This window comes from Periophthalmus magnuspinnatus, chromosome 23, assembly GCF_009829125.3.
Source record: "Periophthalmus magnuspinnatus isolate fPerMag1 chromosome 23, fPerMag1.2.pri, whole genome shotgun sequence".
Lineage (NCBI taxonomy): Eukaryota > Metazoa > Chordata > Actinopteri > Gobiiformes > Gobiidae > Periophthalmus > Periophthalmus magnuspinnatus.
The window spans coordinates 19,832,442-19,853,423 of record NC_047148.1 but is presented as its reverse complement, the minus strand read 5'-3'; the positions used below and the strand labels follow the sequence as shown (position 1 = coordinate 19,853,423).

Below are 20,982 nucleotides of genomic sequence, written 5' to 3'. Positions count from 1 at the left end.
GTCATCAAACAGCGACAGATTGCAGATTTTTTTTTTTTTTTATATAGATTGAAGAAATATTTATAGAATGAGCTCCCTACTTTCTCAAACGTTTACAATGATCCGTTCGGCTATTTTAAGATCACGGGAAAAACACACGTTCATAAATGTATTGAGGGGTTACCGCTCTGGGTCAGTTCTCCACAGACATCGAACTTCAATATCTGGTTTCACATCAGCTTTGAACACAGAAACGCATGTTTCCACTCAACGGGGACAGTTTTTGAATGTTTTTGTGAGAAACGACAGACCAAGATTGGACTTCAGGGCCTTTACGACTTGTTCAGATGAAGGTAGTAACGTTGTTGGAAAAGTCAAATCAACACATTATCATCTTGTTTACACATGCAAGGTACCATAGTGGTTTCTTTTGGATTACAAGAAACGATACTGTAACTGCTAAAATGAAACAAAATCATGTTGTATTGTATTGCTGGGTTGCAGGTTTGTTCGACCAGATCCACTGAGAAGATATCCAAGTTGGCGTACCATCAAGGAGTGGTGATTGTGACATGTTCAGGATGCAAAAATCATCACATAATTGCTGATAACCTTGGCTGGTTCTCTGACCTTGCAGGAAAAAGGTTTGCACTTATCCAATGCTATATTATGTATGTTTGTTGGTGGTTTAATATCCCTCTAAGATAAGGGTAACTGGTCTGAGGGTAACGGAATGGATAATCATTTTACTTCAGTATTGTAAAGTCTGATGCTGAAAGGGGTCTATGGTCATATGGCATCATGGTTTAGGTCAGAGAGAACCCTCTTTTCAGGGTTCAGCAAAGTTTTAACTACCCAAATAAACATGCTCCTTTAACAATGGAGTTATATTATTATTTGACAATCTCTCATGCAAAAAAATAGATAAATGAAATAGGATGAATTAAATTAGATAAAGCCCATCAGATTATGATATGAATCTGAGAATGCATTTTGATAGCTGTAAGCTAGGGAAGGAACGGGGATGGAAATAAATAGATTTGCTTAAACTCCATAGATCTAATCTATAGCATTGAATAGACTGGAAGGTTACTGCTGCATGCGTACTGTTGCTTTCTTGAGCAAAACTTTTCACCATGTATGAAAGTGATTTGTATAGACTGCCTTTCTTTCAAGTAGAGGTAGTCTACCTCACCACCAGGTGTGAATGAAAAAGTACTAGAGTATAACGCTTTGAGTGGCTAATAAAAGTTGTAAATCACAATAATAATAAATACAGATGAGACTTGTGGTCTACAATTTGTTTATTGAGCTCACTTATTCATAAATCACATTAACATGTTTTTTTATTACAATACTATATAGGAATTCTTTATTGTCTGTCTACTGATAAACTGATAAATCATGTTTTGTTCTTTTAAGGAATATTGAAGAAATTCTTGCTGCAAAAGGTGAGATAGTGAAGAGAGTTGAAGGCAGCTCAGCGCTGGAAATACTAGTGGATGAATCTCAGAATGATAAATGCCAAAATGATTTGCATAAAGAAAAGTGTAACACACCAAAAACATAAAACTGTGAAAATTCCCATGTGGTAATAAAATGTATTTTTTAATCAGGAGTGTATTGTTCTTCACTATACCGTTAACGATACATGACCACAGTCTCGCGAGATCACGTGTTTGTTTATGCTACCATTAAGTAGCATTTAGCTTTGTAGAAATATCAAATATTGATATGGCTGCTTTTGAACTATTAAATGAATCGGAAAAGCCACGGCATCATCCATTCTTAATTGGCGTTAGCGGGGGAACTGCTAGCGGCAAGGTATAGTATCAATGACTTAATGCATTTCAATAAAATGTGCATTAGCAAAGCACTTCTGATCAGCTGAGCGGGTTAGCATTAGCTAGCATAAACTCACTACCTGTTTGGTGCCCAAGCTGTCAAATGCGGCACGCCATTTAATAAGGATTTATTAAGAGAAACTAAGGCTAAATAGAAAATACTCTATCTTATTCCCTGACGTTTATTGTAATTTGCATTGTTCGTGGAAAACAACATAGCCTAGCTGATGTTAAATGCATCACAAGCATCACACGCATCACACACCGGCATCCCTGCACTGAAGGTTTAGAGGTTATAAGCATGCTATTTTAGTTCTTAGTTTTATCAAGGCTCTTTCTGCACTTGGTCCTAATATTACACTATTTATAAAACGTCTATGTTTATTCTTAGTCAACAGTCTGCGCCAAAATTATGGAGCTTTTGGGACAGAATAAAGTGGACCGCCACCAAAGAAAGGTTGCCATCATAAGCCAAGACAGTTTCTACAAAATACTTACTCCTGAGCAAAAAGCCAAGGCCCTTAGAGGACAGTACAACTTTGATCATCCAGGTGAGCCATGAAGTTAAACTGGTATTCATAACTTAATGAAGTAAAATATTTTTGTTTTGTTTTTCTTCAGAGGCGTTTGATACTGAATTGATGTACCAAACATTGAAAGACATTGTGGAGGGCAGAGTCGTTGAAATCCCAACATATGACTTTGTAACTCACTCCAGGTATGAGCCATCACATGATCCAGTTTCTATTTCAGCACTGTTTGCATCCTTCTTCAGTGTATTGTTTTTTCTAAATATTTCCAGACTTCCAGAGAGCATTACCTTTTACCCTGCAGATGTAGTCTTGTTTGAGGGCATCCTTGTTTTTTACCCACTAAAAGTGAGAGAGATGTTCCATATGAAGCTCTTTGTGGACACTGATTCGGATGTCAGGCTGTCCCGCAGAGGTATGACCCTAACAAACATGCAGCACACATGGAAATACATTTCTTCAGCAATTATCTTTATCTTCAGTTCTGCGAGATGTGAACCGAGGAAGAGACTTGGAGCAAATTCTCACTCAGTACACAACATTTGTCAAGCCTGCGTTTGAGGAGTTCTGTCTTCCTGTATGTATTAAGACAGATATCCCCGTTTTTGTTTAATGTCAGTCACTTAAATATTTTCCTTTTGTCATCCTCCAGACAAAAAAATATGCAGATGTCATAATCCCAAGAGGCGTTGATAATATGGGTATGTTCCACCTTCTTATGTTGCCATTTTGTAAACTGTATTAAATCATTGTCTTTTTTTGTCCTCATGCTATAGTGGCAATTAACCTGATTGTCCAGCATATTCAAGATATTTTGAATGGCGACCTCTGCAAATGGCAACGCGCATCTATCAGTGGTCGTGGATTTAAGAGGGCCGTTTCAGAGCAGGGCAACCTACAGAATGGCATTGCTAATCCTCCAGGAAAAAGGATCCTGTTGGAACCCAGCAGCAGACCACACTGAGAAATGGTTTGCAGATCATTCACCTGTGTAAGCAGAGGTGGGTAGTGTAGCAAAAACAAATAGTACTTGGACTCTATATTTATAAAGGGTGGTACTATTGAAGTGCTAAGCTACCATTTTAGCGTGATCAGGAAGAAAAAACATAAATGTCAGATTCTGTGGCATTTTATGTACCATGAAAAAAACCTGAAAATATTTAGATACAATGACACCCAAACATTATGTTATTACAATAGACTTAACAGTACTACTTTTTTGAGCAACTCCTTTAATTAATAATTATTATTATATTATAATGATTAATTATAATATTACTAACATCAATTTCAAATTAAAAGTGTGATAAGTCTACCAAAGTTCAGTTTCTTTAAAGTTATGAAAACTTATTAACCTTCACCTGTGTACAAACAAATGAGACTGCCACAGATTTGTGGTTTAATTTGTTCTAATTAAACCATCCAAATGTGCGTTTTAATGTCAAGAATAATTATTTTAACGGTCTTCCATTTTTACTGTATTTGGTTTGATGATATGTTTTATGTTTATATGTATTATATTTAAATATTTAATACTCATTGTATTTCTCCTGCCTGTGTCTTTGTCTTATTTCAAGTGATCACTCTTGATCTTAGTGAATTTACAAGGTAAAACATGTGACTACATAAAGTAAGAATTAGCTTTGGAAACATGTGTAGAAACGTTTGTTTTATTGATTAAGAGTGTGACGTGTGGTTCTGACCAATATTCAAAAATGACTTGAAATGATTTACTTTAGAACATTTTGGAATGACAAGCACACAAGTCACAGTAGACTTCAGTCACACTTTCACTCTCACAGACACACAAAACTTACGTCCGATTGTGATTGCCTGATGGTTCCCCAGTTAAACACAACACACAATGATTCAGTATGATGTACATAGATCACAGCATCTTTTGTAATCAATAATTTTTTGCTTTTGCTTTTTTAGTGCACATATGTATGGCACTTACGAGAAGCCAAGCTCTTCTCATTAGCATAAACAAACATCCTTTTATAAACAAAAGGAGAACTGTATATAATACATATTATAACCATAGTTGATTTCTGACAAAATGTTTCAAAACAAACTCATCAGTTCCAGTCTTTAAAAGGTCATCCTTTCTTCAAGTTCAGTTCCTCTCTAGCTTCAGCAGACTCCCAGGCCCGCGACAGTTCATTGCAAGCTCTACTTGAGGCTCTGCTGTTTGAGGAAGAGTCAGGCTTCAGAACATGACCAATAAATGGCACATAATATAATGGTGGGGAAAGAGCAAATTGCAAAGTAATGGACCATTCACCTCAAGCTCACTCACACTCAACAGCTCCACTCCAAAACAGATTCCAGTAAGCAGACTTTGGTTATTTTACCAGTGTCGCCCTGTCTGCCTTAAAATTCTTTACTCCTCAGTCCCCTGGCATCCTCCCATTTCAGCGTCACCACTCATTGTGTAAATACCAGAGCTGCAGTAATCCCAATTACTTCTCCCACAGCAGTGGAGCTCCTTGTAAACATCACTGTTTTCTCAAAACGAGTCTCCCATAGCGCAGGTATATAGCATCCATTCTTCTTTCTTTCATTCTGTAGTAAAGTGGAGATAGTGTCATGAAGCACAGTTGGAGGTCATTTCTAAAGCCTCAGGATAGAGGCCCAATGGGCCTAGGTCTTTTCCTCACGATCCGTTTTACGTCTAGCAATGTTCCTGGGCTTTATTTTAAGTGACAGCTCCCATAGCGCCTCTTCTGCAAGGTGGTCACTGAAGTCATTGAAGAAGGACACAATATCTTCATTTCGTTTTAGCTCGTAATGCCTGGAATGAGCAGAAAGCCTTTAAAAAGGGGCAATTTTAAGCATCACCAACATTTTATTCACACAGTAGTAGACATACACTTGCTGGAAGCGACGCATGCTGTCCAAGATGTTAAATTGTTGCCAGCGTTTGGAGAAATTGACTTTTCCCTCAATGAGGTCTGGATTTCCCAAATGCACAAATGTCAAGTCCTGTAGAATAAGACCCCTGAGAGACAGAAAGGGTAATTTTCACCAAACTGCAAACATAATGAAGACACTCATAAGTCTGACTGCATTATCAAATGGCTCACAAGTAGGGGATGCATGGAGGTTCCACTTCAGCAAGAGCTGCTCTGTATGCTCTGAAGGAGGAGGAGCTGTCAATCAATGTGCAATATTCCTCCAATCCCTAAGGAGTAAAGCATATATATATTGTACATATGATGATGCATATATACATAATACATACACAACATTTTCAAACTTATCTAACCTCAGAAGTCTGCTTTTGCCACTCCAATCTCCTAATAGGGGCAGAGTCCAGTGCAGACAGTATTGCCAAGTACGAGTTGAAATTATTCAACTTTCTTAAGTGCTACAATAAAGAAAAAAAATGTAATTATGGCATTTGAAAAGGACAATCACAGCTGAAAAGGACAAACACAGCTGATTTTATTAACCTTCATTATTTTAATGAACTTGAGAAGCAGCTTCTCTCGGTCTTGAGGTTTCTCCTGCTGGATTATCAAAGAGCGAACCCTACAAAAAAGTACTTTGTTAGACTGTACAAGTTCCCTGGACAAAACGACAGATCTTTTTGTCTTACCAGTAACTCATGTTGTTGAAATGCTCAGTAAACTGAGTCAAGTTAGGACTCTTTTCCTCATTTTGCTCCTTGGCCCAAAGTAGAACTTCTGGAATCTAAATGTACATTGATAAATTGGTAAATACAATTTTAAAGGAGGAGTAATGAAAACAAAATACATTGGTCTAAATAATTACTTCAATTTTATAGAAGAGTTCAGCATCAAGAAGAGTGAGCTGATCTGCAATTTCATGACTGCGGAAGTCATGGAGGGTACCAGGCCTGTCAACACACACAACACCTTCTTTACACTTGGATGTCCAGGAGATTTTGTGTTTGTTTGACTTTTCCAATACCTGGCAGAGACACCCCGTGCCGAGAGGGGTTTCAGGGAGTTGGTGTAGCGCAGCAACCTTTTCTGTTCCACTTTGTCCAGGATGTAGTTACGGAGCACACGAGCAAGGCTTAGTTCACCATTACACACTAACCTGAATACCAGGTCCATTAACTGTTTAAGGATGTCTTCGGTCAGCTCCACAAGACTGAACAAAAATTAAGACAATAATTGAATCTTTGCTAAACAAACCATGTCAGAAATTCAAAAGTAGTCAGTTGAAAAACTCACCACAGCTCATCCACTACTCTGACCAGAACAAAGAAAGTATTCTTGCTGACCCTCTTCTTGAATATGTCTGGACTGTGACAAAACCTTGTATATGTGCAGTGTTGTCAAGAATAACACAGTGCAACAAATAGAACAAAACAAAATTAGATTATAACCGTTAAACTGAAATGCATTGTTTGCAAAAAAAAAAAAGAAAAGAAAGAAAAACAAGCAAATACCATTTAAAAACATAATACCCTACTGAGTGCATCAAGACACTGATCTGTCTTTTGCATAAACAATAAGCGTTGACGCCATTACAAGCCTCATCTACTAACGGACTATTCCTTTTATTGAATTTAATAACAACAAAACAACACGAAAGGGCAAAAACATAAGATAAGCATGTAAATAACTAGAGTAAATATATTGTCATCAGAAAAGGATATCTGTAATGTAGCTTCTTAATAAGGTCCTCCGGGGTGATAAAAGTCCGATATGTTGTCAGAAATGCTTCACAGTAGAGAACCAGATCTGTCAAGTAAAAACAAGTGCATTTCAATTTCTGTTAGGAAAATTAATGCCAACAGAATCTAAACAGAAATAAGAACTGTTCCCTTTATATTGTACTGTACCTTTTCGGTCTGTTTCTGTAGCATGGACTAATAAAATATCCCCCGATCCAGCTCGAACATCTGGGCCATCATCATTCTGAGAAAATCACAAAGGAAAACAATGAAACAGATGACAGGATATAAGGTAGGAAAAGAAAACATCAGCTGGACAACCAAACTCATACTAAGTTCCTCCTCAAGGAGCACATACAGTATCCAATGTTTGGCTGCAGTAACCAGACTTACACAAGGCTTGATAATCAAAGAACTGAGATCTATTCTGCAAGCACATCACACAACCCGTCTTTGTTTTTAGTTGTTAAATTTATTTTCCATTATAGCAGTAGCACCACTACTTTAATCTTACAGGGGAACTACATAACATAACATTCATTAGAGGAGGGAGTTTTAGTAGCTATTCTTTGTTATGTTGTCCTATAAATTCTGCACTATTACTGGTAACTATAATAAACTGGTTTAACTAAATATTACATTATAAAATAGTTTAAAAATAATGAAAAATCACCTCTTGTTTCAGTGTTAACCTGCTCATAATCTCTTTGTGGTCAATAAGGGACAACTCATCAACATCTTCTTCGTCACTCTCAGCTGAATCTGCAGACTTTGGTCTTCTGTAATGAAAGAAAAACACACTCATAACGGAGGCAGCACTAGATCTAAACATTAGATGCAACCAACTATTGCAGATCTTACCGTCCTTTGTCTATAGCCTCTTTGCTATTAGTCGATGTCGTTTGAGGGGTTGGATCTTGAAGTACATCTTCAGTAGCATTAGTTTCCTGATTAATATAAGAAAATTGCAAAATCTAATATTAGCCTTAAAGTATAATCCATTGTCAGTAAATAATTAAATGGAATGACTAATGCGTAGAAACATATAAACCAATATTATTGTTAAGTTGACATGTAGTAAGAGAAGATGACAACGTGGAACTATTGCATCCATGACAGACGACTAAAAACCCTGAGACACCAAGTTAAAATGACAAAACCAAACACAATCACACAATCATCAACCAGAACTAGTTAGTTGATTGTGGTTCCACAGACTAAATTAACAGACCCATAGAGCGCACCACATACATACATACATACCAAGACATAGCCATTATGACAAATATTATTTAGAAAAGCTACTTCCTGCAAACCATGTAGTCCCCAATAGGAACACCAAAATGTCAGGAGTTAGAATGAAGCAGTGTTAAAGCACTTGGCTTTTGAAAAGCAAGTGGAGAAAGCAGTCGCCAGCCAAAGAGTACGAACATACACCCATATGTTATGCACAAAAGCCTCTTTGCAGTTAAACTAGTGCAGAGCTCATGCTGTCAGGTTTGTCTTTGTTCAAGTTCCATTTCAGAGTGAACAGTTCAAGATATGAATCAATCTCACAAACTTCTGAATTTAAAAATATTATTCTCATTGATTCATGTCCTGAAGTGATGCGATGCACAAATGGAATTGACCTTTCACTGGTGGCATTCTGCTACTTACTCTGTGGGAGAGAAGCAGCTCCCCATTGGCCTGGCTGGATGAGTACAAGTTGACGTACTCCCCCTCTCCACCCTCGTCGTTGGCACTCTCGCTCTACAGGAAGAGAGGAGGAACACAGGCCGAGAGCATAAGGAGCGGAGAGGGGAATCATGTTTTCTATGGGTGGGACTGGGGCAAAGATAGCAGCTAGCAAAGGACTGTATCACACGAGTGTCTGAAAGACCACCAGGGGGTACTAGAGTGCATCATTTAAACATTAGTGGCAAAACAACATGCAGTGCAAAATGCTGTACTAGAGTCTTGTTTATAGGGCAGTCATCAAAGAGCAAACATGACTCTCTACATTATCAAAGTGTTGTCACGGGTCATTGATGTTGAAATATAAAGATAACAAGGGCCACTCATAGTATCATACATTTTGGATAAGTGCTTCATTTACATCCTGGACACCTTTTACTAAACATGGGCTGCCTGTCCATTTGTTAGCTCACCGCAGAGGTATGGAGAGAATCAGTAAGAGAAGACTCAGAGGGAAGACAGACAGCCACAGAGCCCATTGAGCCAGTCAGTGAACCGTTGGGTCCGCCCCCGCTGCCATCCAGACAGGTGGCATTGGTCAAGGCAACCTGGTCCAAGCTCTGTGATTGGTAAAAGGCAGGAATAAAAGAAGTGAAAGTGTCACAGGAGCAGAGAGGTTAAGACAGAAAAGAAAATAAAGATATTCTCAAATCAGAGGACGGGACATTTAGCTTCCATAAAAAAATGTGGCAAACCAGAGCTTTAGAAATGATGTGCCTCAACCTGTAATAATGCTCTGTACGCCATTTGCAACAAACTGACAGCAAGACAAACATCTGCCATGAGAAAGCCCAAAATGATCCCCAGAAAATAAAAACAACAATGTACCAACAATGTGCAAAGTTGACCTTGGAGATGGCTTGACGGTAAATGCGTATGTGGTAGTCAGCAGGGGCAGTGAGGTACTGTTAACCTGTAGCAACACGTTGCACATACCAACTTTGTTTCAACATACCAGCAGCTCAGACGCAGATCCCTGATAAACACTGCAGACAAATGTATTCATGCACCAGCAGGCACACAGAAAATCCCTGAATAAATGCTCATGAGAATAGGAAATTCATTCTTACAATCAAATGACAACGATAACATTTAATTCTGCCTTTCCTATTCCACTCTATGCAAAACAGCTTTCCCAGCACCCTTTCCTCTTCTATGACATCCTCAAAACCTCATGCCCTAAGGAACTGAGGAATGCAAACATTCCAAAGAAAAAGGACAGGCATGAGACAGAAACATGTAGGGGCACTGAGATGAGAAGTTTACAGCTCACAACCTGGTTAGAACAAAAGCTTGGTTTTGTCTGGCGATATAGGTGTGAGGTCACAGTTCACACCTTTATCTATAGAGCAAAAAGTAAACCACAGTATGACACCTGCCATTTGTAAACTTTTCCGTAGATGTTTGACAGATTAAAGAGCAAATATTTTATATTTAATGGCTGTATAAAAGCAAAAGCTAAATACTTGTTTACATAAATAAGACATGTGATGTTTTGAATGCAACATGTCTATAAACTAAACTAACATAACAACAGATGAAATGGAAACTTGTTGGATTTGGAAAAATACTTCCACCAGTACATCTTATGTTGCTACGGTCAGATGATGAGAAGATGAGATGATGGAGCATACAGAGAAATGTGTTTTCCATCAGGTCCATCTGGAGCTGCATTCCACCACAGATCTCCTGAGGGACATCCTCCCTGCCTCCTACACTGGGTCAACCATTACAGTCCTACATCACCATCAGCAGCAAAGTTCACTGCGAAATCATAGTCAGAAAACCATATTAACTACTTATACTTAGATATAAATTTAAGTATAAGATATAAGTACACAATTGCTTGATATCATTGCTTTTTAATTTTTCATTTCAATTTCTTCCCTCTCCAAATCCTCATGTATATTACCTACAAAAAAGTCAGATTTACCAAAAGCTTAGTGTCACAGCAAACAATCTTTACGAGTACAAAGACACTACAGCTTAAACTAAAGACAAAACAAATGAATTCACACAGCTAAAGCACACACAAATGGGTGAGTGAACAAAACAGGACCACACACAGCAGCCACATCTCCAGCCCATCAAGGGCAGGTGAACACGACAGGCAGTTTTATGGGGATCACTAAGATGAAGGTGACCCTTGACCGGTGCAGACCACACAGCACCTAGGCCATGCAGGACTATGAGGAGATGGGGCTGAGGCGATGGACTCACCGTGGGCGTGGTCAGAGATGTCTGGCCAATCAGGTAAGAGTTAGAGACAGACATGCTGAGGCCCAGCCCTGAGCCCAAGTCCTCCATGGCCGCCACAGACGGCTGGAGGTGGCAAGACAAAGAAGAGGAAGAGGAGGAGGAAGGGGAAGAGGAGTGAGAGGCCTGAGAAGAAACCAAGGGCCAGGAAGGAAAAAGACAGGTAGAGAAGAAAGTGTTAATAATTAAGTGAGCAGAGGTGAAAGGTGGTTATAAAGAATAATTCAGAGCAGTTTACCAGAGGATAATGTATAAAAAAGAAAATCACAAATGTTGTAACTGTGAGGGGTAAAAAACAGGTCAACTACTAAGTATAGCATGGTGTGAATGGGGCCACAATGCATTTCTCTCTGCAGGTTTTTTTTTAATCCATGTAAACTCTGGAGAGCATGTAAGGCCGGTTTTGTAAAGATGGTCTTTAGCTAGGTCACAGTTTCATCAAATCCACAACATGCGGCAAGATTAGGATTTGCTGCTGCAAACATCAGCTTGTCCCAGCCTTAGCTCTGTTAGCCACCCATCACTAAAATCAGATGGGCTACATTTGAGATTTTGTTTTTCCAAGATTTGATCAATTTGATACAGCCATTGATCAGGCTCTTCTTGGGATAGTTTACTTTGATGGATTGTGAATTGAATCCTGATTTTTTAAACTACATTATTTTTCCTGAACCTCTTCAGCTCTAGTGTCACTTATTAGAGACAAGTGCTGCAAATTTGGTCTATTATAATGCTTATAAAGGTTAGTTTTATCTCAATAAGAGCCTTATGTGTACAAGTGTAAGTGCAGAGTGATGTAGGAAGTACTGCATAAAGACAGAGGTGAGAAAAGTTAAAATAGGAAGAAAGTCTGGTTTAATTTAAACTGAAGAAGACTGAAAATAAATTTGAGATTGGCAGTGTTTATTGTTTAAACCAAACATAAAAAGTTATTTTAGGAAGCATCTTTTAGAAATTCAGTATTTCTTACCAGTTGCCTTTGCTTTGGGGTAGCGCTGGAGGTTGAACTGGCTCATGGACAGAGTCCGTGCTGCTAAAGGAGTCATTAAAGCCATATACTCTTGAAAGCGCTTATTACGCTGTTCATAGATGCTCTCCACTTTGTGGCATTTGTAGAATACAGAGGGCTGCGGCTCAGAGTAGTCTTCCACAAACTGCATGTACTGGAGAACTAATACAAAGAAGACGAAAACATAATGAGAGAAAGGGTAAACATTTATTTTACACTGCATTGTTTTTCATGAGAATTCATTTTAGGTTTGTATAATTTTAGCCATATATGTGATGAATGAACACAGACAGGAAGGGCTGTATAAAGTGACCTAATACAGTAGCCCAGGGGAAGTGATGAAGAGGCAGGTGTGGTCAGGAAAATCAATGTGTGGCCCTCTTAATAACCCTGGCCCCATTGTAGCATATCCGGTACCCATTTCCTGTCTGTATTATAATACTGTAATATGATGGGAAAATGTCTTAGCTTGACAATAATAATGGATGAGAATTATGCAAATTGTGAAGATAGCCCATAAAATATGTGCAAAATTGTTGATTGCATTTTCGTTGGAATTATCTTCTTAACATTTTATGTCAAAAGTTAAAACTTTTTTTTTCCAGACCTAACAATATCCACCATGTCTCAAAACAGCCCTTTAATTCGTCACTTACTGTGTCGACTTTTCTTCTCAGGCAGTGGTGGTGGGCTGGAGGGCACATCCGCATTCTCACTGGCCATGTACTGAGCAACAAAAACGCCCCCATTTGACTGTGGCATTGGTGAGATGGGTGTAAAAAGGGGGAAAGGTGGTGTTGGATGCAGTTCCTCTTCTGACAAGGTTGTCATATTGAGAGGGATAACGTTCATACAGCACCCTAGACCCCATCTGAAAAAGGCTGACGTCTGAGTGCTTCGTCTCTTCTTTTGGGGCAATGCAGGTGGTGCACTAATACGGGATGCATGTAAAGGGTTGGTCTGGTTTGGCTGTGGGGTCCAGTATTCCGGTGGATGCTGTGGTGGGGGTGCGCTGAAGCGAGGATGTGAAGGGTGCTGTCCAGGCACTGGGGAAGAGGATTCACTGTGAGATTCTGGGAGGGGGCTGAGACATCCCCCCACAGGGATAGGGGGCAGGTTTTCTCCATTAGACAAGTCCTGATGAAGGAAGTCGTAATCTGGGTCATAATTTTCTGCGTTGTCTAAATGGGAAAATGCATAACCAGTCAGTGCTGTTAAATGCGTCATTTGACCATTTTATTTAGTTTAATTTTTGACTTACCGAGAGTTTCACAGCTAGTGTTACGAGAGCACTGTCCACTGTCCTGCTCCATGGAGGACAGCTGCTCATCAGATTTGCTAAGTTTCCCCATACTACTGCATGGAGACAGGCGAGGGGAGTCTCCACCGTATGACTGGCTTCCACCTGAGAATCGCCTCTGAAGAAACTCTTGCTCATAGTCCTGCTGCTGCATACGTACAATGTTAGAGAATTATCTTAAAAGTGTATTCATTAAAGATAGGGCAAACTCTCACCTGTCTATGAACACTACACGGTAAACTGGATCCACGGCTCATAGGAGCCACCACTGCAACCCGCGTTGGTGATGGAGCCGACTGACGTTTTTTAGGTGGTAAGGCTGGTGGAGGACTATAGAAACATAATAAATCAACTTAATACTTCAATAATACAGTGTCTTTTTTACAGTAATTCATTTACAAGGCAAGCAATTATACATAATTTTATGGCATGTATGCACACACTAACTTTGTATGAATACATGAATATTATCATCCCCTCTGGTGAACAGTGAGATGAAGTAGAAGGGGCATCATGTTAGACTTGAATGAAATAAAGCCACTCTGTGTAGCTGGCTGTTAAGTCATGTTATGGACAGATTAAAATATACAGGACCACGATGTGGGACTCATTATAACAGCATAATTGGGCACACACAGTCATGCACTGGATGGCCTTCTGATTGGATGTCTTCTTCTGGAAATACCTTGGAGGAAAGACTTTTGGGACAATGCAACCATGCAGACCAAAACACATCCAATCAAGAAGCTTTAAATGGACTATCTACTGTAGGGTGTTATAATGGAAAGAGACAATCCAACTAGCTAACATACTTCTCCTTTTGGCAAGGTCTTCTTTGGCCAGCATCAGCACTCAACTGTGCTCTGCACCCAGAACCCAAAGATAAAACAAATGGAAAAGAGCAGAAAGAGTTTGAAACCAGAAAACTGACTGTACTCATGACCCATTCCCAGAGAAAAGCGTAGAGAGATTTAACAGACGTTTCAAGATCAATCTATCAATTTCCTACCACTCTAAACTGTATTGTTTTTTCTCACCTGAGCTCTGCCATTTTGGCTTCAGGAAGAGGAGGTTTTGGGGGGGCCACATCCTCATCTGGTCCATCAGTGGCAGGCTCTGCTGGAGGAGATGCTGGAGTCACTTTTGGGGACAGTTCCTGCTCCTGCTCCAGTGAAGGTGTCTCACTGCTGCATCGACAAAAAAGCTAAAACATTAACCACTAAAATATGGGTAGAGGTTCCAATGTGTTTGCAACCACTGTGCTTACTTCTCTGCCGGGGAAGCAGGTGGTACAGGTTTGTTAGGAGTGGTAGGTGATGGCTGTTCCTGCTTCTCGATGGTAAGCTTCACCAGTTCCTTTAAAGAAATATGGCAATCAATTGTCTGTTACCAATTAAAATAGACGTATGATGACACGCTTATACTCGTACCTTAACACCATCCAAAACAGCTTTGATAACACTGGTGACCGCAGCCACATTTTCCTTGTCTTCCAAGTCTATGCCATCTAGCATTACTTGGTCGGCCCATCGTATTAGATTTGCCAGACTCTGGTAAACTCGGTTGTGACAGGAAGACAGCGCAGTACTGCACAAAGAAGAAAAGAGCAGTTTTGAACCAAACTGGAAAAAGTCGCTATATTAATACAAAAACAGAACTGGAGGCCTGCAGTGAAGAGAGGAAATTAAATAGGTGAGAAAAAAGGTGACTGCAACAAACTATACAAATACAACAAAACAAAACACCTTGCCGTATGACTGCAAGGCACATTCCTCAATTACTACAAAGTACACACCCAGGGAAAATGTGTAAATAGAGGCTTGAGGGGTTAAGAATATCTGCACATGAGATTGTACAAGAGTGTATGAGTGGACTAGTCTTATTTGCGTTTACAGTGAACTTCCAACACAGAAATGAGTAAAGGTGGGGCAGAGGCCTGTATTAACATGCAGCAGCTGAACACAAGGGCTGGGATATCCGTCCAGTGTCTGCACAAGAGATGGGACATTCATGACTGAATCAGGTTCTTTCAGTTGCTTCTAGAACATTTGTTAGCAGCTTATAAAAATAAATATATATGAAAAGGGGCCATGCAAGACCTGAGGATGGTGAGCGACAGTGGAGCTATAGCTTTAGTTTCAGAAATTTTGAGAGCTGTAGAGTGGATAATATACTTTGATATGAACTATACATGCAAGTAGAACCACAATTGGAGAAGCTGCATTAACATATTTAACATGTTACAGGTGTCAGGCTGCAGTGTTACAAATTAAGCAGTGTGAAAATAAATCAACCACACCTACCATTACGATATATATACACAGACACAAACAAAATAGTACTTCCTATATTTTAACAACAATATTTGACATTAACTAGTTGCAACTGCAATGTACAAACATGTGCTAGGTAAGAAGAAAAAAGACAAATTGCAAGATGTACATCCACCTATGATCTAGAGGGGTTTGAGTCGTGGCTGGAGTCAAATTTGCACAGATGGCGGTTCCTCAATGTTGCAACAACAGTCCATCAATCGTCACTAAACAGAGCACTCAGATGCACTCCCCATCATGTGTGACCTCCTGCTTTCATCTGCACTGACAGATGACTAAAAGCATTGAACTTTTTCTAAAGCTAAAATCTAGACTGTTACTAGTATTTTAGTACTAACAAAATCCAAGTTTCAATAACTACCAAGCAACTAAGCAGCTTTTTTGCCAAATAAAACACACAGGATATCTTGATAGATGTCAGACGTCTACTTGAATGTTAGTTCACGCATCACGAGTTGGGACTTGCCTGGATAGAAGCATCGGAAATGTTAAAGAGACAAGAATGGGAAGAATGAGGAGAAAAGCCAGAACAACACTTAAAGGATTGTTAATTTTTGTTGATGAAGTTACTGTGTAAATAAATCTGCAGTGTAACATAATTGTAAAAATGTTTAACATCAACACATAGCAAAATGTAGCGTAAATAACTAACCTATGTTGTATTCGGGCCTCCACTTGAACCAGGGGCAAGATGGCTTCTAGTACTTTGCTGGCTGAACCTGGAAGCATCTCTAGCACTTTCTTCTCAACAACCATTTTGTCCACAATGGTCTTAAAGTAACGCAGTGCACTCACAACCTCCTTCTCATGCTCCTCCAGGCGGCTCACCTTCTGGACACACAGAACGAAAAAACATCAGCATCACATGACATTATTTTAATCAGCTATGCATTATTCCTACTTGCCTATAATTTGTTAGATAGGCAGGTTTTATATCTAGTTTTCACATTCTAATTTCTTCATTTGGATAATCATAAGGAAAAATAGTACAGGAAACAAATGATGTTGTGAAGTAGTTGCTTGAGGAAGCAGTTGGGTCCTATCAGTACCTTTATAGTTCAAAGGACACCTGTACTTACACCATAGAATAATGAAGCACTAAAATACAGTGTTGTTTTGAAAACTATAAATAAACAAACTAACTTAAAGCTGCACACCTTGTTGGCTGGTTTCTCTGTACTTTTGGCTTCGGGTTCAGGCTGCTGCGGTTTGCCCTTCTTGGATGGTGTCCTCTTGATTTTGGGAGAGTGGAATTTGTTCATCACCTTCATAGTGAAAGAGGACAGGTGGGACCTCTGCGAGTCTGATGGCAGAGAAAAAGAAAACAAAATAAAGTCACAGTTGTACATTTAAATCTGTGACAAAAGTTGGTTTGTATAAAGTGTGAACATTTGGCTACTTTTGATTTCCTTTTTACAGACTTCCAACCAGCAGCACAATTTATTCACATGATGCAGAGACTCCACAGCTGAGTCTCTCCTCACTAATCCTGATCATCCTGGATTTCAAACAAGAGCCAAGACCACAGCAGCATTCCACATCAGCTATTTTCTAAGGAAAGAGCTCACAACATCACCATGAGAGCTTCTATGTATAATGTCTTGATCACAATCTACTGCCCAAGGGATGATAGTGCACTCAATGTGTAACAAATGGCTGCCCTGAAACTGGACACTCAATATATTTATTCTAAGAATACTGTGACTTCATTTTAAGTTCGGTTAACTAAGGTTTATATTTTATGCAATTAATACTCACTACATTAAGTTCCCAGTAAACCTAGGAAGACACATTGATTAGCTAAGAAACGCCTTTCTGTGATGAGCAGAGATAATTAAACTGTAAGTTTTAGAATTACAATGTCTGGGATACTGTTTGTTTGCTCACTAACATCTTATGTGATAGAGAAACCCAGGGAAGTGGTGCATGCTGGGCGTCTTGACCCCACACATAAAAATACAGTGGTAAACTCACCCACAATGACCAGAAAGAACCACAGTGGTAACTGTACAGGTCTGCAAAATTCCTGTTCATCTCAGCTGTTCAATACTGTCAGCTCAGTCCAAAGAGCCTAAGCCAAGTGAATCTCAACCCGGAGTTATGTGTATATCTGATGTACCAAACAGAAAATAACACAAAACATGTGGCACATAAAATAACACTGCAAAAGTAGGAGAGTTGGAGAAAGTGTTTTTGCCATTTTTGAGATTCTGACAAAGTACAAATGATGTGATGTTTTGGTCACACTTTATAAATTACCGCAACATAATGATTATCCATGCTCACAGTCAGATCTGACTGTCCCAGCCTGATCGATGCAGCAGTCCTGCAGATGTGGCTGCAGTCAGCTGTTGCCTTACACGCCTTGTCCTTCCTTACCTCCCCACTGCTGTCTTCTCTTCTGAGAACAGCCACAAATGCCCCTCCTCTGGGCCAGACACTACTGTAGTTCACTGGAAATGACATCACCATCACCACACAAATAAATGAACAAGCAGAAGCAGAGAAAAAGCACTGAACAGAAGTGCTCTGTTAAAGTCATGCAGTGTAGACAACCAGACGGACACACACTTCCTGATTCTCATTCATTGCCAGCTTCTGCCATATTTTCATGAGACTCAGTGAGGTCATCACAAACTAACTTGTATTCTAACTGACTAGTGCAAACAACTTTATAATGTATCATTATTTCTACAAAAAAACTAAGATGGAACAAAGATGTATGTAAGATGTCTGTCAGGTGAAGCACAGCCCAAATGTTCAAAGGAAGAGTAATTTTGTTCTCTTTTCATTTGACCTTTATTTAAAACAGGAAACCTGCACTAAAATGCAGAAAATCATCTACAACTCCCAAACACAAACTCCACATAAAAGCCCTATTCTGTCTGGAAACAGAAACAAGGGCCTTTGCTGCAAGGCAATGCTTACTACACCATGTTGTCATTTAATAGGACGTAGTTCAAGTATATTGCATCCGGCATCTTCACAGGGAATTATTACTTAATTATTGGGATAAAATCACTCCTAGCAAGTGAATCTTTGAAGGCCATTTAAATAAGGTAAATAATTCATGCTCTAACAGACCACAGGGAGAGCTAAAACAAATGGTTACATTTGAACAATTCAGGAACAAACCCTGGGAGAGTTCTACACTATTCTGTGTACAGCTGAGAGAGCACATACTGAGCAGTTGTTACAGTGAAATAAATGCAGACACTGGCTCACTGGGAACATAAAGGCACCAATGCACCATAGACACGGTTTCCTGTGGCGAGAAATGGTGTTGGTTCAATTATTCGAGTATAATTTAAGTAGTCCCTCTGTTGCAGCCTGGGGGAATGGGAGGGGGGTTTCCCTACCACCAGTTAAACCCACCTGCTCCAGTGTCCCAGCTCCTACACTTTACAGTTGACATGTCTGACCCCAGCACTGTCGACATGAGAGGGGCTTCCCCTGCCTGACACAGCATTCAGTGGGAAGACAGAAACAATATTTCCAACATGAATATACCTAGCACTAGCTTTGAAAGGAATGTCTGACTGTTTATTTTTGGCCAACAATACAGAGCACAGTGCCACATGATCACAGTGTGGTGACTGGTGAGCGTGGCATTGTGTGGTTGTTGTTGAGTGCAGGTGTGAAGTGTGGGGAAGGGGGGCAGCTGGGGCCCCTCAGGGTGGTGGTGGTGGGACTTTCTTCTCTGGACAGAATGAAACCAGAAACATATGATGGAACACACAAGAGTCACAGCTGTTAGCTGTTGTGTCCTACAGTCAGGATGGCTCTGTCAAAGTGTGCAAGCACTGACTCAGTTTAGGAATAAAAAACATTTGACATTTCATTGAGGTGCTGTACAGAAAATCAGCAGCAGCCATTTGGAACTGATGCTCTGCATTGGGGTGGCCAATATTGACATTTTTTTAAAATATGGATGATATAATCAATATTGTAATTTAGCATATGTTCAAAAAACTATTTAAATATTTTCCAGATGATATTCAACTCATTACACACAATCTACTGCTATATGGAAACAGCTTTTATTTCAAAACACAATTCTATCTCCATATTGAATAATGTCATAAAAATGCATATCTAGTTCCCCGTCTAAGTTTTGAGCGACTGAATTGGTCTCAGATCGACACCCAAATTACAACAAACTAAGCTATTAGCATAATAAATATATATCAACAAATGGTGATTAAAACTATAAAAGCAAAAATAATGCAATTATCAGTGAAATGACACAGGTGATGGTTGCAAGGGAAGCCATTCAAGAGGACAGAGCACACACATGAATACAGAAGAGTGAATGACTCTACCTGGCACAACCTGCCAACACGAAGAGCTGAAAATTAATTTACACTCTAACCATGCAAACTGTGTGTTTAACCACACCACAAGTGTTGAAGTTGCAAAGGGGGAGTTGTGTCATTATTATACAAATGACTCACGCGATCTCAGTACCATCCAAATAAAGATGGAACTTCTCTCACCTAATATCACATTAGAAAAAGGTGATAATGTTGAATTACAATGACCTTAGCCATTGTAATTGGTCAGTCTACACACCTCCGCGTTCTTGAGAGATAAGCTGTTGTTTTATTCTGTCCCAAAAATTTGTTCTTTAGCTTGTAGAGTAGATGCAATCTCATTCAATTTCTTTCTGGGTGTTTTGCAAGTTTTATAATCAAAGATAATGTAATGTAAGGAAAGAACAATTGTGCCATTTAGCTCTTACAGTGGAGATAATTTCACATGCCACTAGTTAGTGTAGGGGGTAAAGTTTCTAACAGAGTTTATTCCTATTGAATTAACAGCATGTCTTAACAGGAAAGTGGTTATTTGCAATTATCCTAAGTTCAGTGTACCAGTGCACCAGTGCCTGCAGGCTTCAGGAGACCTTTCATGCATTCTCAATATTCTAATAATCCCCATCTATTGGCTGGCACAGCTCATTGGATTGGATGGATTTAATGTAGGTCAAAGCCTAGTGGTGGGCATCTGAACAGCTCATACAGTCATGTATTAGGCCGATCCAGTGCATCTATGGTGTGTGCCCTGAGGTCTGGGTCATTCAATTGTCCTGTTACAACAGATCCCACAATGTTGAAGCGTTCACTCAGCCGCACACACAAAGCATGCTTCAAACTATGTGAATACAGGCAAACAGCTTAAGGAGTGTCCTAGTCTGTGAAATTTAACTGTGATGGTTACAAATGTGTTTGAGAACTGAATACATCCTTAATACAACTGAATATGTTTAACAATGCCAGCTTTAATGGGACAGAATCACTCCCTATGGCTTGGCCTGACACAACCTAAGTCTTTTATTGTCAGAAT

General features: G+C 39.5%; 3 protein-coding genes across 3 annotated transcripts in view; 2 read left to right on the top strand and 1 right to left on the bottom strand.

Moving 5' to 3' along the window:
• The first annotated feature begins 65 nt into the window (after nucleotides 1-65).
• dnlz (DNL-type zinc finger) lies at nucleotides 66-1,591 on the top strand. Its single transcript, XM_033989919.2, has 3 exons — nucleotides 66-391; nucleotides 484-623; nucleotides 1,402-1,591. Exons 1-3 carry the CDS (start codon nucleotides 68-70, stop codon nucleotides 1,547-1,549), a joined length of 612 nt encoding a protein of 203 aa, XP_033845810.1. The 5' UTR covers nucleotides 66-67; the 3' UTR covers nucleotides 1,550-1,591.
• Nucleotides 1,592-1,645: 54 nt separating this feature from the next.
• On the top strand, nucleotides 1,646-3,586 carry uck1 (uridine-cytidine kinase 1). The gene is made up of 7 exons (XM_033989416.2): nucleotides 1,646-1,803; nucleotides 2,215-2,374; nucleotides 2,445-2,541; nucleotides 2,626-2,768; nucleotides 2,836-2,930; nucleotides 3,006-3,054; nucleotides 3,130-3,586. Exons 1-7 carry the CDS (start codon nucleotides 1,714-1,716, stop codon nucleotides 3,315-3,317), a joined length of 822 nt encoding a protein of 273 aa, XP_033845307.1. The 5' UTR covers nucleotides 1,646-1,713; the 3' UTR covers nucleotides 3,318-3,586.
• Nucleotides 3,587-4,007: 421 nt separating this feature from the next.
• rapgef1b (Rap guanine nucleotide exchange factor (GEF) 1b) overlaps nucleotides 4,008-20,982 on the bottom strand; it is a 28,475-nt gene continuing 11,500 nt past the window's right edge. Inside the window, 28 exon segments of the mRNA XM_055231471.1 lie at nucleotides 4,008-5,147; nucleotides 5,226-5,354; nucleotides 5,440-5,537; nucleotides 5,622-5,723; nucleotides 5,809-5,887; nucleotides 5,955-6,049; nucleotides 6,131-6,215; nucleotides 6,290-6,475; nucleotides 6,559-6,651; nucleotides 6,987-7,071; nucleotides 7,173-7,248; nucleotides 7,678-7,783; nucleotides 7,866-7,951; nucleotides 8,664-8,756; nucleotides 11,968-11,987; nucleotides 11,990-12,067; nucleotides 12,070-12,168; nucleotides 12,663-12,828; nucleotides 12,830-12,882; nucleotides 12,885-13,187; nucleotides 13,268-13,454; nucleotides 13,522-13,636; nucleotides 14,119-14,169; nucleotides 14,344-14,493; nucleotides 14,574-14,662; nucleotides 14,737-14,893; nucleotides 16,292-16,470; nucleotides 16,797-16,942. Of these exon segments, the coding sequence (XP_055087446.1) occupies nucleotides 4,997-5,147; nucleotides 5,226-5,354; nucleotides 5,440-5,537; nucleotides 5,622-5,723; nucleotides 5,809-5,887; nucleotides 5,955-6,049; nucleotides 6,131-6,215; nucleotides 6,290-6,475; nucleotides 6,559-6,651; nucleotides 6,987-7,071; nucleotides 7,173-7,248; nucleotides 7,678-7,783; nucleotides 7,866-7,951; nucleotides 8,664-8,756; nucleotides 11,968-11,987; nucleotides 11,990-12,067; nucleotides 12,070-12,168; nucleotides 12,663-12,828; nucleotides 12,830-12,882; nucleotides 12,885-13,187; nucleotides 13,268-13,454; nucleotides 13,522-13,636; nucleotides 14,119-14,169; nucleotides 14,344-14,493; nucleotides 14,574-14,662; nucleotides 14,737-14,893; nucleotides 16,292-16,470; nucleotides 16,797-16,942 (3,257 nt within the window). The 3' untranslated portion in view covers nucleotides 4,008-4,996.